Source organism: Hydra vulgaris, chromosome 12 (assembly GCF_038396675.1).
Source record: "Hydra vulgaris chromosome 12, alternate assembly HydraT2T_AEP".
In the NCBI taxonomy this organism is placed as follows: Eukaryota; Metazoa; Cnidaria; class Hydrozoa; order Anthoathecata; family Hydridae; genus Hydra; species Hydra vulgaris.
This window is the reverse complement of record NC_088931.1, coordinates 74,757,129-74,776,215: the sequence shown is the minus strand read 5'-3', so window position 1 is coordinate 74,776,215 and position 19,087 is coordinate 74,757,129. Positions and strand designations below refer to the sequence as shown.

Below are 19,087 nucleotides of genomic sequence, written 5' to 3'. Positions count from 1 at the left end.
TGCCATTATCGTCAAAAAGTTATTTTCTTTAGAGATTTAAAATTATGAACCAAATCAAACATACAACAGGTTTCCCCACAATATTATTAACACTATATATTTATATAAAATTATTAGCACAGCATACAAGAGTATTAAGTCTTTAAGTATCTATATTTTATTTGCCCAGCATTCATTTAATAATAGTATTTTAGTGTCTTAAAATTTAAGATTTCAAAAATTATGATGAAATTTTTTAATAAAATTAAGAGAACTTTTTAATGAATTATTAATAATAAGTAATATTATTTATACTTAACAACTAAATTATTTTTAAGATATTTTAATAGACAGATTTTTAACTAACAAATTAATTGACAAATTTGTTAATTATGTTAAATTAAATCAAATTATTTATAATTTATCTTGACTTATAAATAAATGTAATATACTGACAAATGGAACTAATAAACTGATAATTAGATGACATTTAACAAAAAGGAACTAACCGACAGTTCGGCATATTATGAAATTTTACTTCCATTAAATTCACAAGTTTTTTCATGTTTATCAAAAAGGAACCACTGTTTGTCTTATAATACAGAATAAAATGTTGATTTTATATGCTATTCAGTTGTAATTTTTATATATATATATATATATATATATATATATATATCATTATTTCAGTTAGAGATTTTTGTAGTTCATTTTTTTTGGTTAAATGTTGTCCAGTCTAACCAACTATTAACACTGTACAACATCAAAAAAAATCTAATACTTTCTGAAAAAATCAATGTGTAAAACAAGCTGTTAGGTGAATCAATTGATGTGTATACATAGAACTACATAACAATGTCCTTGACGTGCCATTCAAAGGAAATCACAATATTTTAAAAATGTTGTGGGTGATGGACATCAACTGACTTCATATTTTAAATCATCATAGTTGAATTAGTATAAAAAATATATTGGATTTAATGAATTTTTTAAAACTTAAAATTAGTTGTACAGTGTAATTTTATAAACTGGGTTTAAAAATAGCATATTCAAATAATAAAAATCAGTGAATGCACAAATAATAAAACATTAGTTTGCTATAACTTATGACAACAAAGTATAAAACTATTTTTATTGAAATATTTTATTCTTATATGAAAAAAAAGTCAAATAATAAAACATTAGTTTGTTATAACTTATAACAACAAAGTATAAAACTATTTTTATTGAAATATTTTATTCTTATATGAAAAAAAAGTCAAATTAATAAAATTATAAAAAAAAATTTAGATAAAAAATTTATATACAATTTATCATTCTGTATTATATTAATTGTAATGTATTATAATTTATTATACATATTTACTTTGTTAATAGCAGATAAAAGTTTATAAATTCCTTTTGTAAGTATTATAATAATTATTATAATCTAATTTTAAATATTCGTTAGAAATTAAAATAAAAAATTATTTAATTTAATCGGACTTTTCATTGTTTTTTAGAGAAGATATACATTTTTTTTGTGGCAATGAGAACTATACGTTTTTCTTTAAAGAAACTTATTACGCTTACTATAGTTGTTGGATTTATAGTGTACTTAACTTATTTCCACCTCAAACCGTCATATCAATCTAATGCAGATATTTCTCTATCAAAACAAAGTTTATTTTCTAGTAAACCAGTATTTCTTTCAGACAATAAGTTAGGTAACTTTGAAAAGTATGAAGATGTTAAAAGCGGTCCAGGCGAAGGTGGAAAACCCCATAGGTTAAAACCAGAACAAAAAGAAGAAGAAGAACGGCTTAAAGGTAATTTAAATGAATAGATTATAAAAATTTTATTTTAATATAACATAAAATACATGTTCACACAAACACACACATGCACACACACGCACGCGCACACACAAAGAAATGCACATCTTTAGAAAACTTCTATTTTTACCGTATTCTATCAACTTTAAAAAAAGATACTTATCAATTTTTATATAGAATTAAGCAATAATTTTAATACATTAATTACGTTAATGTAGAAAGGTAAAATATTTCAAGGAAAATGATTTATTTCTGTAGGCATCTAATAAAATTTCCAACTTTTGCTTTGGTTGTACCCATTATCTTGCGTAGAGAACAAAAATCAAAACTATTTGATGCTTTTTTAAATGGCATTTTCAAATTTATGATCTTTCTGCATAGTTTTTTTTTTCTTTCATTTTTGTTTAACAATTGACCAGTACTTTTTAATAACTCTTAATTCTTGTCAGTTCAGAATGGTTGATTCTTTACTTATGTTGACCCCCTAAGTTGTTTTTAAAAAAGCTTTGTTTTTAAATGTCTGTTGCTGGTTGACATTTGATTATAAAATGTATAAATTTAAATATATATATATATATATATATATATATATATATATATATATATATATATATATATATATATATATATATATATATATATATATATATATATATATATATATATATATACTATAGCATATTTATTTGAGCACTTGCTCTTTTTTTTTTGCTTATCTAAATTAATACGACTTTTTTTAGAAAAAGAAGAAGAAAGCAAAGAATAATGAATGAAAAGATTGCTGCCCCATCCCAAACCCTCAGTTGATGTAGCAGCATTCTGCTGTGAGTCAGGCTATTTGTCAGTTGATGTATGTACCGAAGCCCCCGGCAACAGGCTATTTCAGTATGGCATCACACTGTTCACCTAAATTAGCAGTATAAGATATATATATTAGGGTTATTACTTTTTTTCAACCCCATAATCCTGTACTGTAGTTTGATGAACTTTTACCTAAAATGGAATGAGCTATTATTTGCGCATCTTTTGAAAAAAGTTCACCCCGCCATTGAAAAATCGAATTTGACACTAGTACTACTATGTATTCAAATGTATTTAGAATGTCATAGTCATGTAATGCTATAAATTTTCAATCCAACAATGACTCAGACTGTTGACCTTGCTCTTGCTCCTGCTTGTTGCATAGAAGAAATAGAAGGTGCAATTTGTCTTTATTTTTGCATGACGAATACATTTCCTTCATTATTTTGATTGCACGCTCTGCACATTGATTACTTCTGGGGATCTGTAGTATGGATGGCTCTCGCTTCCTGTGATTTTTCAAAGAGCTTAAATCTTTTTTGTATGGATTGAGTACTTCAGCCAAGTTATTAAAGTCATTTTTGTTGTACAGTTGGTCTGTAAACCAATGGTCTATCCAGCCATACGATATAAATCGACATCTCTGCAGAACTGTCCTTGTTGAAGGAATTAAAATGAAGGCCAGGATCGCTAGTATAGCTCTGGAATTCCACCTTGCATTGCTGATGTTGGGTAATTTCTGAAACCTGATCAATGGAAAATGTACTTTTTCATCAAAAAATAAAATAAAAATTTCATATCATCTCTCCAGCCTGATGTTTCAAGAATTACTTCTATTCTGTTATCAAACTGTGTTTTCAGTTGTTTGTACTCCTTCAACAGTTGAGATACAAATGGATATTTGATTTTCGGCGATAGTGTTTTACTTCCAAGTTCTACATCCTTGAAGAACTTGGAAGTGCATTTAAATAGGAAGTTCACGCTTCTTTCCTTACCACTACATGAAAATATATCCTGAGTTCGTTTCAAACCTGGATCTCCTGCTTCTAAAGCAAGTGCTCTAACCTCTGTGCCACGGCCGCAAATGCGCCACAGCATCTACCAAGGCGCCACGACATCTACCTAGCCCAGGACATCCAATTTGATTTCTCTTCTTTTTATTTTTATGGACAACCACTTGATAATCGATTCCGTTGATGGCATTAATAAGGACCAACTTTCCATATGCAACTTTTCAATCATTTTTTTCCTCAGCTTTGATTGTAGGCTTGTAAATAGCTGATTGACATGGAGTTGGGATGTCAATGCCTTCACGAGCCAATTGCTTGCATATGTTAGCAGCTTTGTTTGTTGATACTCTTGTGTAGGTCACCAAGTTGACTGCAATTTTGCTTTTTTAATCTTTTCTGCTTGGTGTAGGAGTAGTCTCAGAGTCAGAATCACTAAACTAGGATAGTAAGATGATGAGTTAGGTGACCTATTAGCAAGTTCTTGTCTTTTAGAGGGATGGATTGTTTCTTTACTGGCCGCTTGGCCTGTAGAGTATCCCACTGTTCCTTTGCTTTCCACTTGGAGATGGTACAATCGCTTGTCCTCGGAAGATAACCATGTTCCATCCACTTTAGTAATATCAAAAATTTCATCAAGGGGTTTGTAGCTTCCCCGTTTGTAGCTTCCTTGTTTTGTAATTTCCCCGTTTCCATTTCAGTATTTTATCAAGCTTTGCTCGTATAACTTGATCCAATACATGAAGAAAATTCAGTTTATTACTCCACAATTTGGTGACTTCTTTGGAAATTTCTGCTATTCGCGCTATTCATCCTTTGATTTTTGGTCCAAAGAAATGGTAGTGTCAGATAATTTGCTTTTGGAGAGGCATTCTGCACTTTTCTTCCAGTGAATATTCTTCCAAAGGGACCATTCTTCTTTTATGAGAGTCTTCAGATTCTACCAGATTATTGGTCCAGACATCCTTGTTCTTTTGAATGCTACTATCGCTAGGCTTGTATGTCGCGATGTGTTGCTTCTGTAATAACTATAAAGTTAGATAAGCAGCTATATACACAAAGTCTAAATTGTTCTAGAATATTCTTAGTTGTTCCAGAATGTTCTAAATTGTTCCAGAATGTTCTAAATTGTTCTAGAATATTCTGGAATTTTCCAAAATGTTATAAAGTTCTAAATACTTCTAATCTATACAAGTTTAAAATGATTTTCAGCAAAGCCACACATTAGTAGTAGCAGTCACATGATTAAATGACGATTTGTAATTTTAATTGCAGGGTGACCTTTTTTTACATCCTAGAGGAATATAACATGTTTTCAATGTTTTCTAACAAAACATCGTCGATTTATGACAAGGAAATTTTTCATAACTCTAATATATATATTTATATATATATATATATATATATATATATATATATATATATATATATATATATATATATATATATATATATATATATATATATATATATATATTAGGGCTGTTCATGTGAACACAGGAAAAAAAAAATTTTCTCAGATTTGAATGCATAGTTGTTTATTTTGTGCCATTTGACATAGTAATTGACTGTGGAAAAAATCTTTCCAATCAGATAATGTTTAGGGGGTGCTCAATGACCATAAAGTTTTACGAAAAACGTCAAAAACGTGTAAAAAGTTCCAAAGTTCCAAAAATTTCTAGAACCTGGTTAGTTAGATTTTTTCCACTGAAATATTGTCTGATTGCGTGCTATATAGATTAATTAAAGTGCAGCAGATTAACTGTCATCAGGGCACCAGACTAAAAAATGTCTGCTAGTGTTTAAAACAACTGTGTTTATATCATTTTGTTAAAATTTGTATTCATAATTTTAATACTATTATTTAACTCAATTTAGAATTTGTTCAAACAGAATAAAAAGGTTTACAAGTATAAATATTATTTTTATTTGGAATTTCAGTTTGACAACAAATGTATTAATATTTTGATAGTACCTAACCTTAGTAACCTATTACAGAAAACTAGCATGGAAGTCTGGAAGTGTATTGTTTGTTATTAAGTGCAGATAATAATAATTTCTAATTTGAAAATATTTATTTAATTTCTTTAGTAATAATTATTATAATATATTGCTGCAGCTGCATAAACCAACAACTGAATGATAAGTTTGTATAATATGGTATTGAGTTTTGATTTTCTCATAATATTTCAGTTATCATTGAAATGGCAGCATCATCTCGTGTTGCTATCTCTACACGACTTCAAACCAAAATCTTTTTAATTGGACAACCAGAGCCAAATCTTCCAGATAAAGTTCTTCCCTTAACATCTGATGTTTTAAAAACATTTTTTTATCATCTTAATTCAACCAAAAAGTCAGTGCCTGAAAGTCTTAAAACAGCTGTTGATGAACTGATTATTATTTGGAATAAAGCCCGTATTCCGACAGCATTTCATCCGAATGTAGTCTTAAAGTTGAAAACTTTAGTCCAGGAATTTAAATTAATAAAAAAAAAAAAATCCAGATTGTCAGAAATCGAGAGAGAAATCATTTACAGACACCGTTGGCCTACTTTTTGACATTGCCCACAAGGATGCTGAAACCATGATCAGAATTGAAGAAGATAAAGAATTTTTATTGGATCAGAGATGTCAGAGAAAAATGGTGATGTTTGGAGAGGACAAAGAACTTTCAAAATTAGAAGAAAGAAATGAAGCAAGGAAACAAGCAGAGAGAGAACGAAAGCTAAAAGAAGAGCAAAGACAATCTGGTGCGAGTACAATAGTTCCTGTTATTGAACCTTTACATGACGAAAGTTATAGTGATGACAACGATAACGATGCTGTTGATAATGACAAAATGATTGATAGAGATTTTGAGATAGAAATCCCTGTTTATTACAGACAACAAGTCGGTAAAGCAAGTTCTTCAGGGTCAGCTGAATCAAGTTTAGCAAGTACTCCAAAACGACAATGTATCTTAGATACAATTCTTGACTCGCCTGATGTTTCATCAACATTAGACAGAATTAATCTATCTGACACAAAATTTACTATACTAGCAGCAGCAATTGCAAGGGCTGGTGGACAGAACCTCGATGATGGATCATTGTCACGTTCTACAGTCCGTAGAAAACGAACCTATCATCGATCAAATATTGAAGCCACTGTTCGAACTGAATTCTGCGATTTGGACAAACCACCATTAATCGTCCACTGGGATGGCAAACTGATGATAGATCGTACAAATTCTGCAGCCCCTAAAGCAAATGTTGACTGGCTATCTGTAGGTGTGACAGGTCACAATGTTGACAAAATACTTGGAATAGCAAAACTATCAGCTGGAACTGGAGAAGCCCAAGCAAAAGCAGTTATTCATCTGCTTAATTTCTGGGACATAATTGGTGATGTTATTGGAATGAGTTTTGATACTACAGCCTCTAACACTGGCTCCAAAAATGGTGCATGTGTAGTTCTAGAGAAACATATAGGTAGAAATTTGTTATATTTCGCTTGCAGACACCATGTTCATGAGATCATAGTAGCAGGAGTGTTTGGATCACTATTTGGACCATCATCTGGTCCCAACATACCTCTTTTCCAGAGATTTCAGCAATATTGGCCCAAAGTTAATCAAGGAAATTTTAAACCTCTGGATGACATTCGAATGAAAATACCCCTGGTGCAAGAACTACAAAATGAAGTGATTGCATTCCTCAAAGAAAACCTGCATGTTAAAATGCCAAGGGATGACTACAAAGAAATCATGGATCTCTGTCTGTTAATACTTGGAAAACTGCCTGATCAAGAAGAGAAAAATTATCATTTCAAGATCCTTGGTGCTTATCACATGGCTCGCTGGATGGCCAAGGTTATTTATTGTTTTAAGATTTATTTATTTCGTGAAGAGTTCAAGTTGACCACAAAAGAGGAAAAAAATCTCTGTGAATTTTGCTTATTTGCTAGTCTGGTTTATGTAAAATCTTGGATATCATGCACAAATGCCAGCGATGCTCCAGTTAATGACTTGTTTCTGTTTCAGCAACTTAAGCAGTTTGCAGTTGTGAATAAAACGATTTCCGAAGCAGCAGTCAAGAACTTTCAAAACCATTTGTGGTACCTTTCACCAGAATTGGTTCCACTAGCTTTGTTTTCAAACAAACTTCAAACGGAAGAGAAGCGAAAAAATGATTTCCAACATGAAATTTCACGGTGAGAACTGGTCTGAAAGGTTGATCAAATTAAAAAACATTGAAAGTCTAGAGAAGAAATCTCTGGACATGCTGGTGACATCAGTTTCAGCAAGTGTGTTGCGGTCAATGAAGGTTGATATTGATTTTCTGTTCAACAACAATCCAGCTACCTGAAATGATTCCCCAGAATACCAAGAAGGAAAAAATTTAGTATATTCATTGAAAGTAGTAAATGATGCTGCCGAACGATCTGTGGCTTTAATGTCGATGTTTAATGAATCGATTACAAGGAATGAATCTGAAATGCAGAGGTTAATTCAGGTGGTTGAGGATCACAGAAAGCGAGTGCCAGATGCCAGAAAGTGTACTCTGAAGAGTTATAGTTCTCGCTAGCATTAACATTGCACGAACTATAACATTACGATAATTAAATGTTAATTGCTCATATGTTTTTTTGTTTATAATTCGTATTTTAATCAATGACAAAGAGTCAAAAATCCTAGTGTTTTATTTTGGAAAAATTCTGATATAACAAAAACCGCAGAACTTTAGTCGTATTGCAGTATTTTATTTCATTAATTTCTCTGCTAATAAACCAGTCTAAAGTGGATGTGGATTGTAATTTGTATTCAGAATTTAATATTTAGAGATAATTAAAACTGATCAAATCTGAAAAATCTAATTAACCGGGTTTTAGAAATTTGTGGAACTTAGTTACTTTTTCCATGTTTTTCACATTTTTCGTAAAACTTTATGGTCATTGAGCACCCCCTAAACATTATCTGATTGGAAAGATTTTTTGCACAGTTAATTACTATGTCAAATGGCACAAAATAAACAACTATGCAATCAAATCTGAAAAAAAAAATTTTTTTGGACAGCCCTAATATATATATATATATATATATATATATATATTTATATATATATATATATATATATATATATATATATATATATATATATATATATATATATATATATATATATATATATATATATATATTAGAGTTATGTGTGTGTATATATATTATATATATACACTCACAAAATTTACTGTATTCAATTCTACAAAGCTTAGGGGCCATTACAGTGGAAAAGACTACAAATTTTTGTTTTAAATTAGTTTTAACCCTCTCCCAACCATTTAACTATGAAATTTGAAACTTGATGAAAAAGTTATGTGGATAGAAATAAAAGCTAAGCGCATTGCTACCAAGAATGCAGTGGGAATTAAACTTGAAACCTTGTTGCTTACAAAGCGAGCTCTCTACTACCACACCACTACCGAATAATTAATAAAGTTAATATATTTATAAACAAAAGGTTGTTCATAATTTAATCAGATGGTGATTTTATTTAACCTTATTTTACTCCATTCTGTAACCAATGTTTCATATAAAAGCCAGTCGTTTTAAGCAATTTGCCAGGCTGGTTGTTTGGTTTTTTATGAATAGTTTTTTGTTTTCTTGATGGGCCTTTATAATTAAGGAGGCTGCTCTTTTTTTTCCCTTTTTTTTTAAATTGTTGAAAAATTTTGATTTTTATGACCCTATTACTCTTTAAAATAAACTTTGATAATTTCTGTGCTGAAAAACACAAGAATAATCGATAAAATACTGAAATAAAGATGTACTAATGTGCTGAAAAAAACATTGAGTGTGCTATTATCAGGGTAATGAAGATTGAACTTAATGATAGTAGGGAAAATAATGCAGAAACTTTTATTTAATACTTTATTTTTGAACTGAATAAACTCCTATTAAAAAAAAATAATTTTATTAGGAGTTTATGGTTTTAATCAATTGGTATCAGATGAAATATCTTTGGATAGAGTTGTTCCTGATATGCGAGAAGAAGAGTGTAAACATTGGTTATATCCTAATGATTTGCCTTCTTCTTCTGTAATATTTATCTTCCATAATGAAGGTTGGAGTACTTTGCTGCGATCTGTCCACAGTGTAATAAACAGGTATGTAATGTTTTTAGTAAGTTATGCAGCTTCTTATCAGCATTCAAAGTAGCAACTGATCAACTTGTTTTATCAAAGTTTACATTTTGATCTCCTAAAAATATTTTTAGACAATCCAGTTAAAATGGCTAACAAGGACTACTTTATGACAGGACATGCAAATTTTTTTTGACTTTGCTAGCGAAAATGCTAAGTCTTTAATAATGAGTTTCATAAAGAGCTTTATTTGTCAGTATAGGTTTATCCTCGGCATTAACTAATTCACCCTCACATTTTTCTAAGTGCCTCAAGATGAGCATCAAATACTTAACACTCAATCTGTACACATATCAATATCAAAGCATAAATTTTTTTATCTAGAAATCATAAAACTTTTAACAATATTATTAATTACAGTTTAATTAAGAAAAAAGTTTCATATAAAAAATAACTTCATAGTACTAAGGAATCCCTTTAACAAAAAATACTCTTATTATTCTTTAATTTTTGTAATATAAAAGTTATAGACTGCATTTTTCGTTTACTTGGAAGCACTAAAAATTTACAAAGTTGATCATAGTTGAATAAAGACTTGATATTTAACAAATATTTATATATATATAACAAATAGTTAATAATATAACAAATAATTATCAGTTACAGAAAAACTATAATACACAATAGTTTGAATTGTCTTGTAATAAAGTTCAGTTTATTTTCTCTATAGCTTTTAATTCAAATTTGTAATCTGCAAGAATAATTATTAGCTTTTCAATAATATTATTAACATGTAGAATATAATTATAAACTAAATCAATAGCTTCAAAAAACTTTTAGTAGAAGACCAAACCATTGTTAGGATTCAATATATTACTAAATCATTCAGTAATACCATGTTTAAAAGCAGAAAAAGTTAATGGTGAAAACAATGTACACTTGTCATAAACAATTATTGTCATAAAGCACTCTTCAAATTATATTTACCTAAAAATGCACATTTATCCCTTTGTTAATAGTTTTTAGCTTTAACAAAGTCAGAAAATCAACTTTGCCCTTCATGTCATATAGTAGTATTTGACAGCCAAGCAAAACTAATATATAACATAAGTAATTGATAGCATTAAAAAGTTATATATATGTAGTTATATGTAAATGAAAAAAAATATTTACAATATGTTTGAAGATATTTTATAAGTTTTTTACTTATTTATTTTTTAATTTTTATTTAATATTAAAAAGATAAAAATGTTTTATTTGTAATTTATTGTTCACTAAATGTGCAGTCTTTAGTTTTGTTCCTTTCAGCTTTTTTTTTTTTTTTTTTTTATTATAAAACTTTCACACCATCTTTTTGTGTTATTTACGTCTAAAGTAAAAAAATGTGTAATAAAACAGTTGCTATTTAAATCAATATTTTTTGAATTTATATTTACTTATTAAGGGTTATTATAGTATTGTGAATGAACTGTTATTTCAGACTAATTTAATTTCTGAATATTTACTTTGAGATAAAAAATTCAACAAGATGTTTGTTACACTATAGCAACAGTATACAACATGTTTATTATTCATTGTAAATTTTGTCACATTTTTTTTAACTCAAAATAAGTCAAAACATTCAGAATTATATTTCAAAAGTTGGATAAAACATTTAACTTAATACTAATAATGAACTTAAATAAGCACTTTTAAAGAACTATTATATAATCTAAAATAGTAAAAGGAGACTTAACAGTGTTAATCCTAATTATATTTGATTCTTTCAGTATATAATTTAAAATTTTTAAAATTAACTTTAATAAGATGTGAAATAACTCGATTCTAATAATTAAGTCAATTTGATGGCTTTTTATAGTATTTTAAGCTTAAATTAAAAAATTATCAAAGTTCAGTTTTTATCTAAATCTTAGATACTAAAAAATCTTATCTACTCAACACAACTAATGGTTTACATTAATTTATTTTTTACTTTTTTTTCTTTTACTTTAAAATCAAAATAAATTTTGATTAAAAAATGTCCCCTCCTAATATCTGCCTTTTGGTATGTAAAACATATTTTTGAATAAAAAAAAGTCAGTGGTTATTATTTTTATCTAAACTGGGTTTAAGTTTAAAAATGTAAAACTTTTGACCTTAAACATTTTTATGGGTTTAAAATGCAAAATTAGTCTACAAGGATCAATTATGTACTAAGTTATGCAGAATTAAATTTAAAACATTTTATTGAAATACCATTTTTTCTTAAAAGCTATATTTATGAAGTTATTGCAAAAAATATAAATTTTTTGTATTTTTATATAGTTATTTTTATATATTATAATAGTGGTATATATTACAAAAATATGATAAGGGACATTAATATATCATATTATTTATATTATTAATATATAAATTATTATTATATATTAATATATATTATATTGTTTTTAATTATATTGTGTTTGAATTAAATTTTAATATATAAAATCCTTATAATTGCAGTTTAGTGGTAATTAATTTAATATCAATTTTTGATTTGAAATTTTTAATTAATTTTGTAGACCTAATTTTTTTTTTTTTTTTTGAATAACTCTGTCTCTGTGATTGTGTCCAACGACAGTGGCATTAGATTTTTCAAAGGTTTAAGCTTTTGATAGCTCCACAATTTTCATAGAAACATGACTTTAAGGTAACAGTAAGATAAAATGAAAACTGCAAATATCCCACTGTAATAGAACTCCTAGAAACACTTCCGAGTGTCTAATGGAACCATGTGAATGACCAATTTTAAGATTATTCCGCATGCTTTTACTAAATTTAGACTTGTTTTAAACTCTGTTTCCTGTAGTTTTTGAATATTCCATAATATATATTTGTTTATTTGACACTTCTCGCTGTGATGTGATCAAATTCATCTGAAAAGAAAAGTTAATAATGACATAGGTACATAATATTATTTAAATATAAGTAGTTTAGTTTTTTTACTTAGTATTACTTAATTGGCTCACCAGTGATGACATAATAATCCTCCAGCAGTGTTAAAGTGATATTGCCCGTTAATTTCACAATTAATAATAATTACATCTTACCTACGTTTGTTGTTTATTCCAGTGACCTTTTAAAACTGGATTTTTGCTTCTTTCTATGCTTCTGCCCGCAATTGTTCCTTTTCTCTTAATTTATTTGGTGTTATAAACTATAGATAATTAATTATAACTAAATAATTGTAGATAGGCATTTGGTTGTAATTTTTATGATAGAAATACTTGCTTGTCAATATTTTCTTAACATACTGCATTTTGTCATTTGGTGATGGCTCCAAAATCTACCAATGTAGCAGAAGCAATAGCTGCACCATCTCTATTACTTATTTAATACCTGAAAATATTTTTTGTATTATGTAGAAGAAAAATAGATCTACAATCAGGATCAAAATCATTGCTAATTAAAAATTACTTGGACATTTTAGCAACACAGTTTCCAAGCTTTTTTTGAACTAAGATTTTTGAATAACATTTTTTTGGAATCTGGCTTCAAATCATGGCTACTGCACTTCTAAGTTCCTGTTTCAGGAACTAGCTTAGAAGTGCAGTAGCCATGACTTTTATTGCTTCTGAAAACAGAAAATCTAAATAAATATCCTTACCCACACATGTGATAAACAAGCCTTCCTGGGAAGTGCTTGCAGTGCCATGTCTTGTTCATACATGCCTATAGTAATTTTTTTAGATAGTTTGCATCTTAACTTATAAAGCGTTTCAATAATTCGCAGTAAAAAGCTAAACTTATTTAATAAGAAAAAAAAAAACAATCCTAAAAAAGGAAACAAAATTGTAACGAAATATCAATTTTTAATTAAATAAACTAGAAAATTTAATAATTAAAAAAAGGAAATTAAAACTTTTTTTTTTTTTAATTTTTATACAACTTTTGTATTCTTTTTTTTAGAGTGGTTGTTGTTGTTTTTTTGATACAAGTTGATAAAAAAACAAACATCTTTTATAAAAATTTAGCAACAATTAATATGGTGTGCAATTTATTCACGATTTTTATCAGTCTGCATAATTAAAAAACTGATTTACTATGTACACTTGAACCAAGAGAAATTTTGTTAATTTTTTCTTACTCGTTTTGACATCTTTTTGTTTTTAAAAATGCTTTTGCTGTATTTGATATTTTTTTCTTAATACTAAAATAATTAAAAAATTAGAAAATAAATTGAATAAAAAAACAACATGGTTTCTTCTATCACATATTTACCACATTTGATACATGTCTGAAATTGTTTCTTTGGTATTGTCCAATTTCCAATGTTAATACAAATTACTAGAAATAGTAAACATAACAATTGCTCTGTTTAAAAAAATGTATTTAAAAACATAAAAAAAAGTTTTAAATAGGCCCCTTAAAATTATCGTCAATAACAATAGTTCATTAGGAAATAAACTATTTTAAATTTTAAATGTTCGATTTAGATAATGCAGCTAAAGTGCAGACTATTTCCATGGGGGTAGTGAAAACAACCAATTAATTTGTATTTAAATATAAGTATTAACGACTTTTTATTTTTTTACATAAAAAACTTGTTAAAAAAATTTTTTTTTTTTTTTTTTTTTTTTTTGTGCAAATAAATAGCAATTAGTTTTCTCGCTTTGGCCATAAAGTATGTACGCCAAAAATTTTGAAATTTGACTCACGCATCCCCATCCCTCTGTTGTCACGCATACTTTTAAGTCTCAAATAAAAGAGTTTATTGAAAAAAAAAAGGTGGAGGTACCTTTGATACTTTATACGACCCAAAAGCTCTTTTTGTTTGCGGCACAGGATCCCAATTAAAAAAACATCTTCAAGTTATACAAATATTAATTTTAATAAAGTTAAATTCCTAACTAGCAATGTGTGTGCTTGGCCATGAGGTTAAAGGTATAAGATGCTGTAGTGGAGACCGGAGTTCGAGTCCAGCTCAAGTCTTATTGTACTTTTTTGTGTTTTAATGACAGATCAAATAAAAATTAACTATACTTAAGGCGGATTTTTTTAGGCACCCCTCTTCAGTAAGTCCGTAAAAAATAAATCTTACGCTAGATCAGTAATATTGAAAACATTGCCTAAAAATCAGTGCCAAGGGTAGGCTACCCATACCCCTTAATTGAAGGGGGTGGGGAAGAAGTAGCAATTTTTGTGCGTTTTTTCTAATTATTTTTATTTTAGCAAAACCTTTTTATTGTAGCAAAAGAACTTTTTATTTTATCAAAACCTAGAGATAAAATTTGGAAGATTTTGAGACCCTAATGACATGTTTGTTTTAGGGGGCCTCCGTCCCACTAGCCATGGCATTTGGAGTTTGCACAATGTGTGAAAGTGTCCTGTCTGGAACATCAAAAAATCCTGCGGGCGCCCATGCATGTGCGTGTGTAGAGGGCAACTATACCCTCTACTCCCTATACCATACATCTTTTTATGTTGGCAAACTAGGATCTTTAGTGAGAATTTTAACTTTTCTATTTATTAGCTGGTTAAGTGTGATAAAATAAAAAAACGAAGTATATACTTTTAAATTGAACCCCCTCCCCCATACCCTTTCGTACGCTTTTTGAAGACCTCCCCCTATGAGTGTACGTACTTGGATGACCCCTTTTCTGTGCATTGATAAAAACTGTAAAGTTTAGCTAAAACATTTGAAAAACAAATTTTAAAATTGTCCTTATTTATAGCACAAATGATAAAGTATTTCCTTAACATACTGACTAAAAAAGTTTGCAAAAAAATTGTATATCAAAAAATGTTTTTGTTTTCGTTATATTCTTATTTGCTTTTTTCTTCGACTTTTATCAATTTTGGTAATGGAAAATAACAAACATCCTAAAAATAAGAAAACAGAAAAAGTAAAATATTTAGGGATATTTTTCTTTTAACATTGTTTTAATGTTTAATTTTTGTAAACTAATTTTAATTAGATTTTCTATTTCGTACAGTCTTTGTTTCCTTTCTTCAAGTATTGCTGTATTACTCTCTCTAGTTTCTTATAGCTTTATTTTGCCGCAAATTCTTAAAATGCTTTTTATATAAAAAATTGATCAAGTTGTCTAAAAAAGTTATTTTAAGCGTGGATGAACAAGGCTTCCCGGGAAGGTTTTTTAAATATAATTTTGAATTTTGAATTGTGTATTCAAGTAAATATTTAGGTTCAGGTCTAAACTTTGATGTTATACTCATCTCATAAAACTTGTAATTTTCATGTGTTATTTTTAATAGAAACTACTGTATAATATCTGCTTCTTTCTTGTGGTCTTTGTGATGTACATTCAATAGTTGATTTGCCTCTTATAAAATCTGCTGCATCTGTTTCATATTTTTGTCCTCTTTACTTTTTGTCATATTTCACAAATTTATCAAAATTTTCAATGTAACTCCTGAGCTTTGGTATTGACAGAATATTATGACAGATATTGGATAAACAATAATTTAATCATAACTTGAATAGTTCTACGCTAACATCTCTCTGAACACTGTCTTTTCTATAGTCTTTAAAATTAAAACATCTTTCAAGCACTTGTTTTAAAGTGGGAAGTTTAAAGCACTCATTCACTGTGTATTTATTTGATTTATTTGCTGTTTTTCTAGTAGACATTGCTAAATATATTGAAAATTTATATTTTATCTGAAGAACAACTAAATGAGAATATTTTTGGTAGAAATGTTGATGTTAGTTATCTGTAAATAACTTTTTAAATATAGGTGTTACAAGAAAATGTCAAGGATTGTTTAAAATTAAATTTTAAATTTTTTAATGTAAAATCTATACACATCAAACAAATATTAAGCATTTTATTAATAAAAATTAAGAGGTTAAGGATTTTTACTTTATAACCTCAAGTGGGTCAGCTAAAACTGGTAACCACATGTTTTTTTTGTTTGTCATAAATCTTCATGTTGCATCAATAGCCAAGTAATTAGGCGACACTTTTATTTTTAGGTTTTAGCCCAACTTACTGGGTGTATAAGAACAGTTTCTCCACCATTATAACTATATTATGAAATGTATTAATATTCCATGCAAATATCTTGAAACTCTAACAGTACAGTTACTTAAAACCTAATGTATTCAAAAAGTATTTAAAGGGGTTGTCCATAAATTGAATTCACCAAAAAAATAATAAAATTTAATTTACTTATACATTGAATTGTTAGTGTTGCAGAGTGATAAACAATAAAATTAATTTTTTTTTAACTAGTTGGCAAATTGTGAGCAACAACAGCATTCTATTTCTTATTATTTTTTAGGCGCAACTAAACTCTCTTTCAACTCTTTATTTGTCATCTCATTAAAACATTCATGATTTTATTTTTTATTTAAAAAAAAAGTTTTTTATTCAAAAACGTCTCATTATTAACAAGTATTTATTAATTGTAATAAATTAGAAAAACAAGCATTAACTAAGAATATTTTTTTAGATTAGTGAATAAGTTTAAAAATGGCACTTTTTTACTTTTTATACTTTTAAAACATATTTTGTTAGCTTGGAATTTTTGTTTATAAAATGAAAACTATAATCTATATTATTTTATTAACTTTGTTATTTAGTTTAAAATTGATGCTTATCAAAAATTTGGTTTTTTTATTTATAAAAGTTTTATATTAATTTTAGTCATAAAACGACAAAATGGACATTAGGCTATCCCGCTGGATGTGGTTACGGCGCTCAATAACCTAATGGCTACGCTAACACTCACGCACACGTTCATTTGGAAGCTCCACAATGCACGTCGGATCAGCGCTCGCTGACTATGTGCTCGGATCTAAAATCTCACTCCATAGCACATCATTCCACACCAGCACGGGGCAGTAGCTCTTTTGACTAAGAGCGATGGCTTGTGGCCTACGGTGACTAATGTGTGCATTCGATCAATTGAAATCCATTCTGTAGGTCTTACGTCTGGCTCTGATGTGCTAGCCCATAAGCGCAAGGAGTGAGTGTGTTTAGCTTTCTATTCACCCGATTTGAAAGTGAACGAAAACATAACGAGACCAGACGAGACGACCAAACGTTACATACTAATGCACTACACCATCACACCTGTAGACATCAACAGTCTCTAAAATCAGTATATCAAATATTTGTTCTTTGTTGCATATATTCAACACTCAGAGTGACTAGAGCGTTAGTTGTTCCTCCCCATACCCCCTTATCGTCTATTCTCTATCAGAATTACTAATTCAAGACTGCCTACATTTTCCTACTTCACAAAAGTCTTGCCACACATTTTATATTTTCTTATGATTTTTATTTTTTATTCAATGACACCACCTACAATCTGTTTTTATTTTCACATCTCCCAGGTCTACGTAACTGGACGGCTCCGTTGGTCACTTTTTGCGACCATTGTGTCACATAAACAAACAAAAATGGCACTTTTTTACTTTTTATACTTTTAAAAAATTTGAAAAATATTTTTGTACAATTTATAGTAATTAAATTTTATTTATAAAATTAATATTTGAAAAAAATATACATTACAGCTAAAAAGTTATGACCAAAAATTGTTTTATTCCCCCTCCCCAAAAAAATGAAGAGGTTTTAAATTTAACATGACCATAACTTCTAAAGTACGTAAGATTTTTTTAAGAAACTTAAAATTTTATAATGAATTTCGATTTGATTTAAGAAATTACAAAAGTATTTTTCATATGCACATTATAAAATATAGCTCAATAACTTCATGCTGGAAAAATTTTCAGCAATTCGTTTACTTCTTTCACTGTGCTTCTAGCTAAGGACAGTTAATTTAAATCTATTTACAACAGGGTTCATATTTTGGTGCGAGGCCTCTGTTGATTGTTCATTATATCTTGACAGAGAGCAGCTGTACATATCTATGAAATGAGAACTTATTGCATGTACTTTCTATTTTACACTGAGGCTTTTATTCAAGAACTAAAATATATAAGTGTGTATGAAGAAAAATTTCAAGAAAATGAAGTTATTAAACATTATAAGTTTATATCTTACTTACTTCTGAACAGTATGTTTGAGAATGTTCAAAACTCTTAGTAAAGTCTTGGATAAGCTTGTGATACTGTAGATCTAGTGGTTCACTAAATGTACCAGTCACAACTCTGTCAAACTTGATCCCTATAATTGTATCAATTAAAGAGAACAGCTCTATCAGAATTACTAATTCAAGACTGTCTATATTTTTCAATATTGCTCTTGAAAACATACCATCATATGTACCTCCATGATAACTTTTCCATATAACACCAAAGTTATTAACCTATTTTTTTTTAAATCTGCCCAAAGAGGTTTAATATAATTACAAATGTGATTTACCAAACCCATAAGAAGATAACTTTCTGGTAAAGGTATTACACTTATGACTA

General features: G+C 28.4%; 1 protein-coding gene across 1 annotated transcript in view; it reads left to right on the top strand.

Annotated features, from left to right (window-relative positions):
* The first annotated feature begins 1,458 nt into the window (after nt 1–1,458).
* LOC100197345 (N-acetylgalactosaminyltransferase 7) overlaps nt 1,459–19,087 on the top strand; it is a 32,232-nt gene continuing 14,603 nt past the window's right edge. The window contains exons 1-2 of the mRNA XM_065814421.1: nt 1,459–1,787; nt 9,561–9,747. Coding sequence (XP_065670493.1) covers nt 1,508–1,787; nt 9,561–9,747 — 467 coding nt within the window. The 5' untranslated portion in view covers nt 1,459–1,507. The remainder of the gene's footprint in view (nt 1,788–9,560; nt 9,748–19,087) is intronic.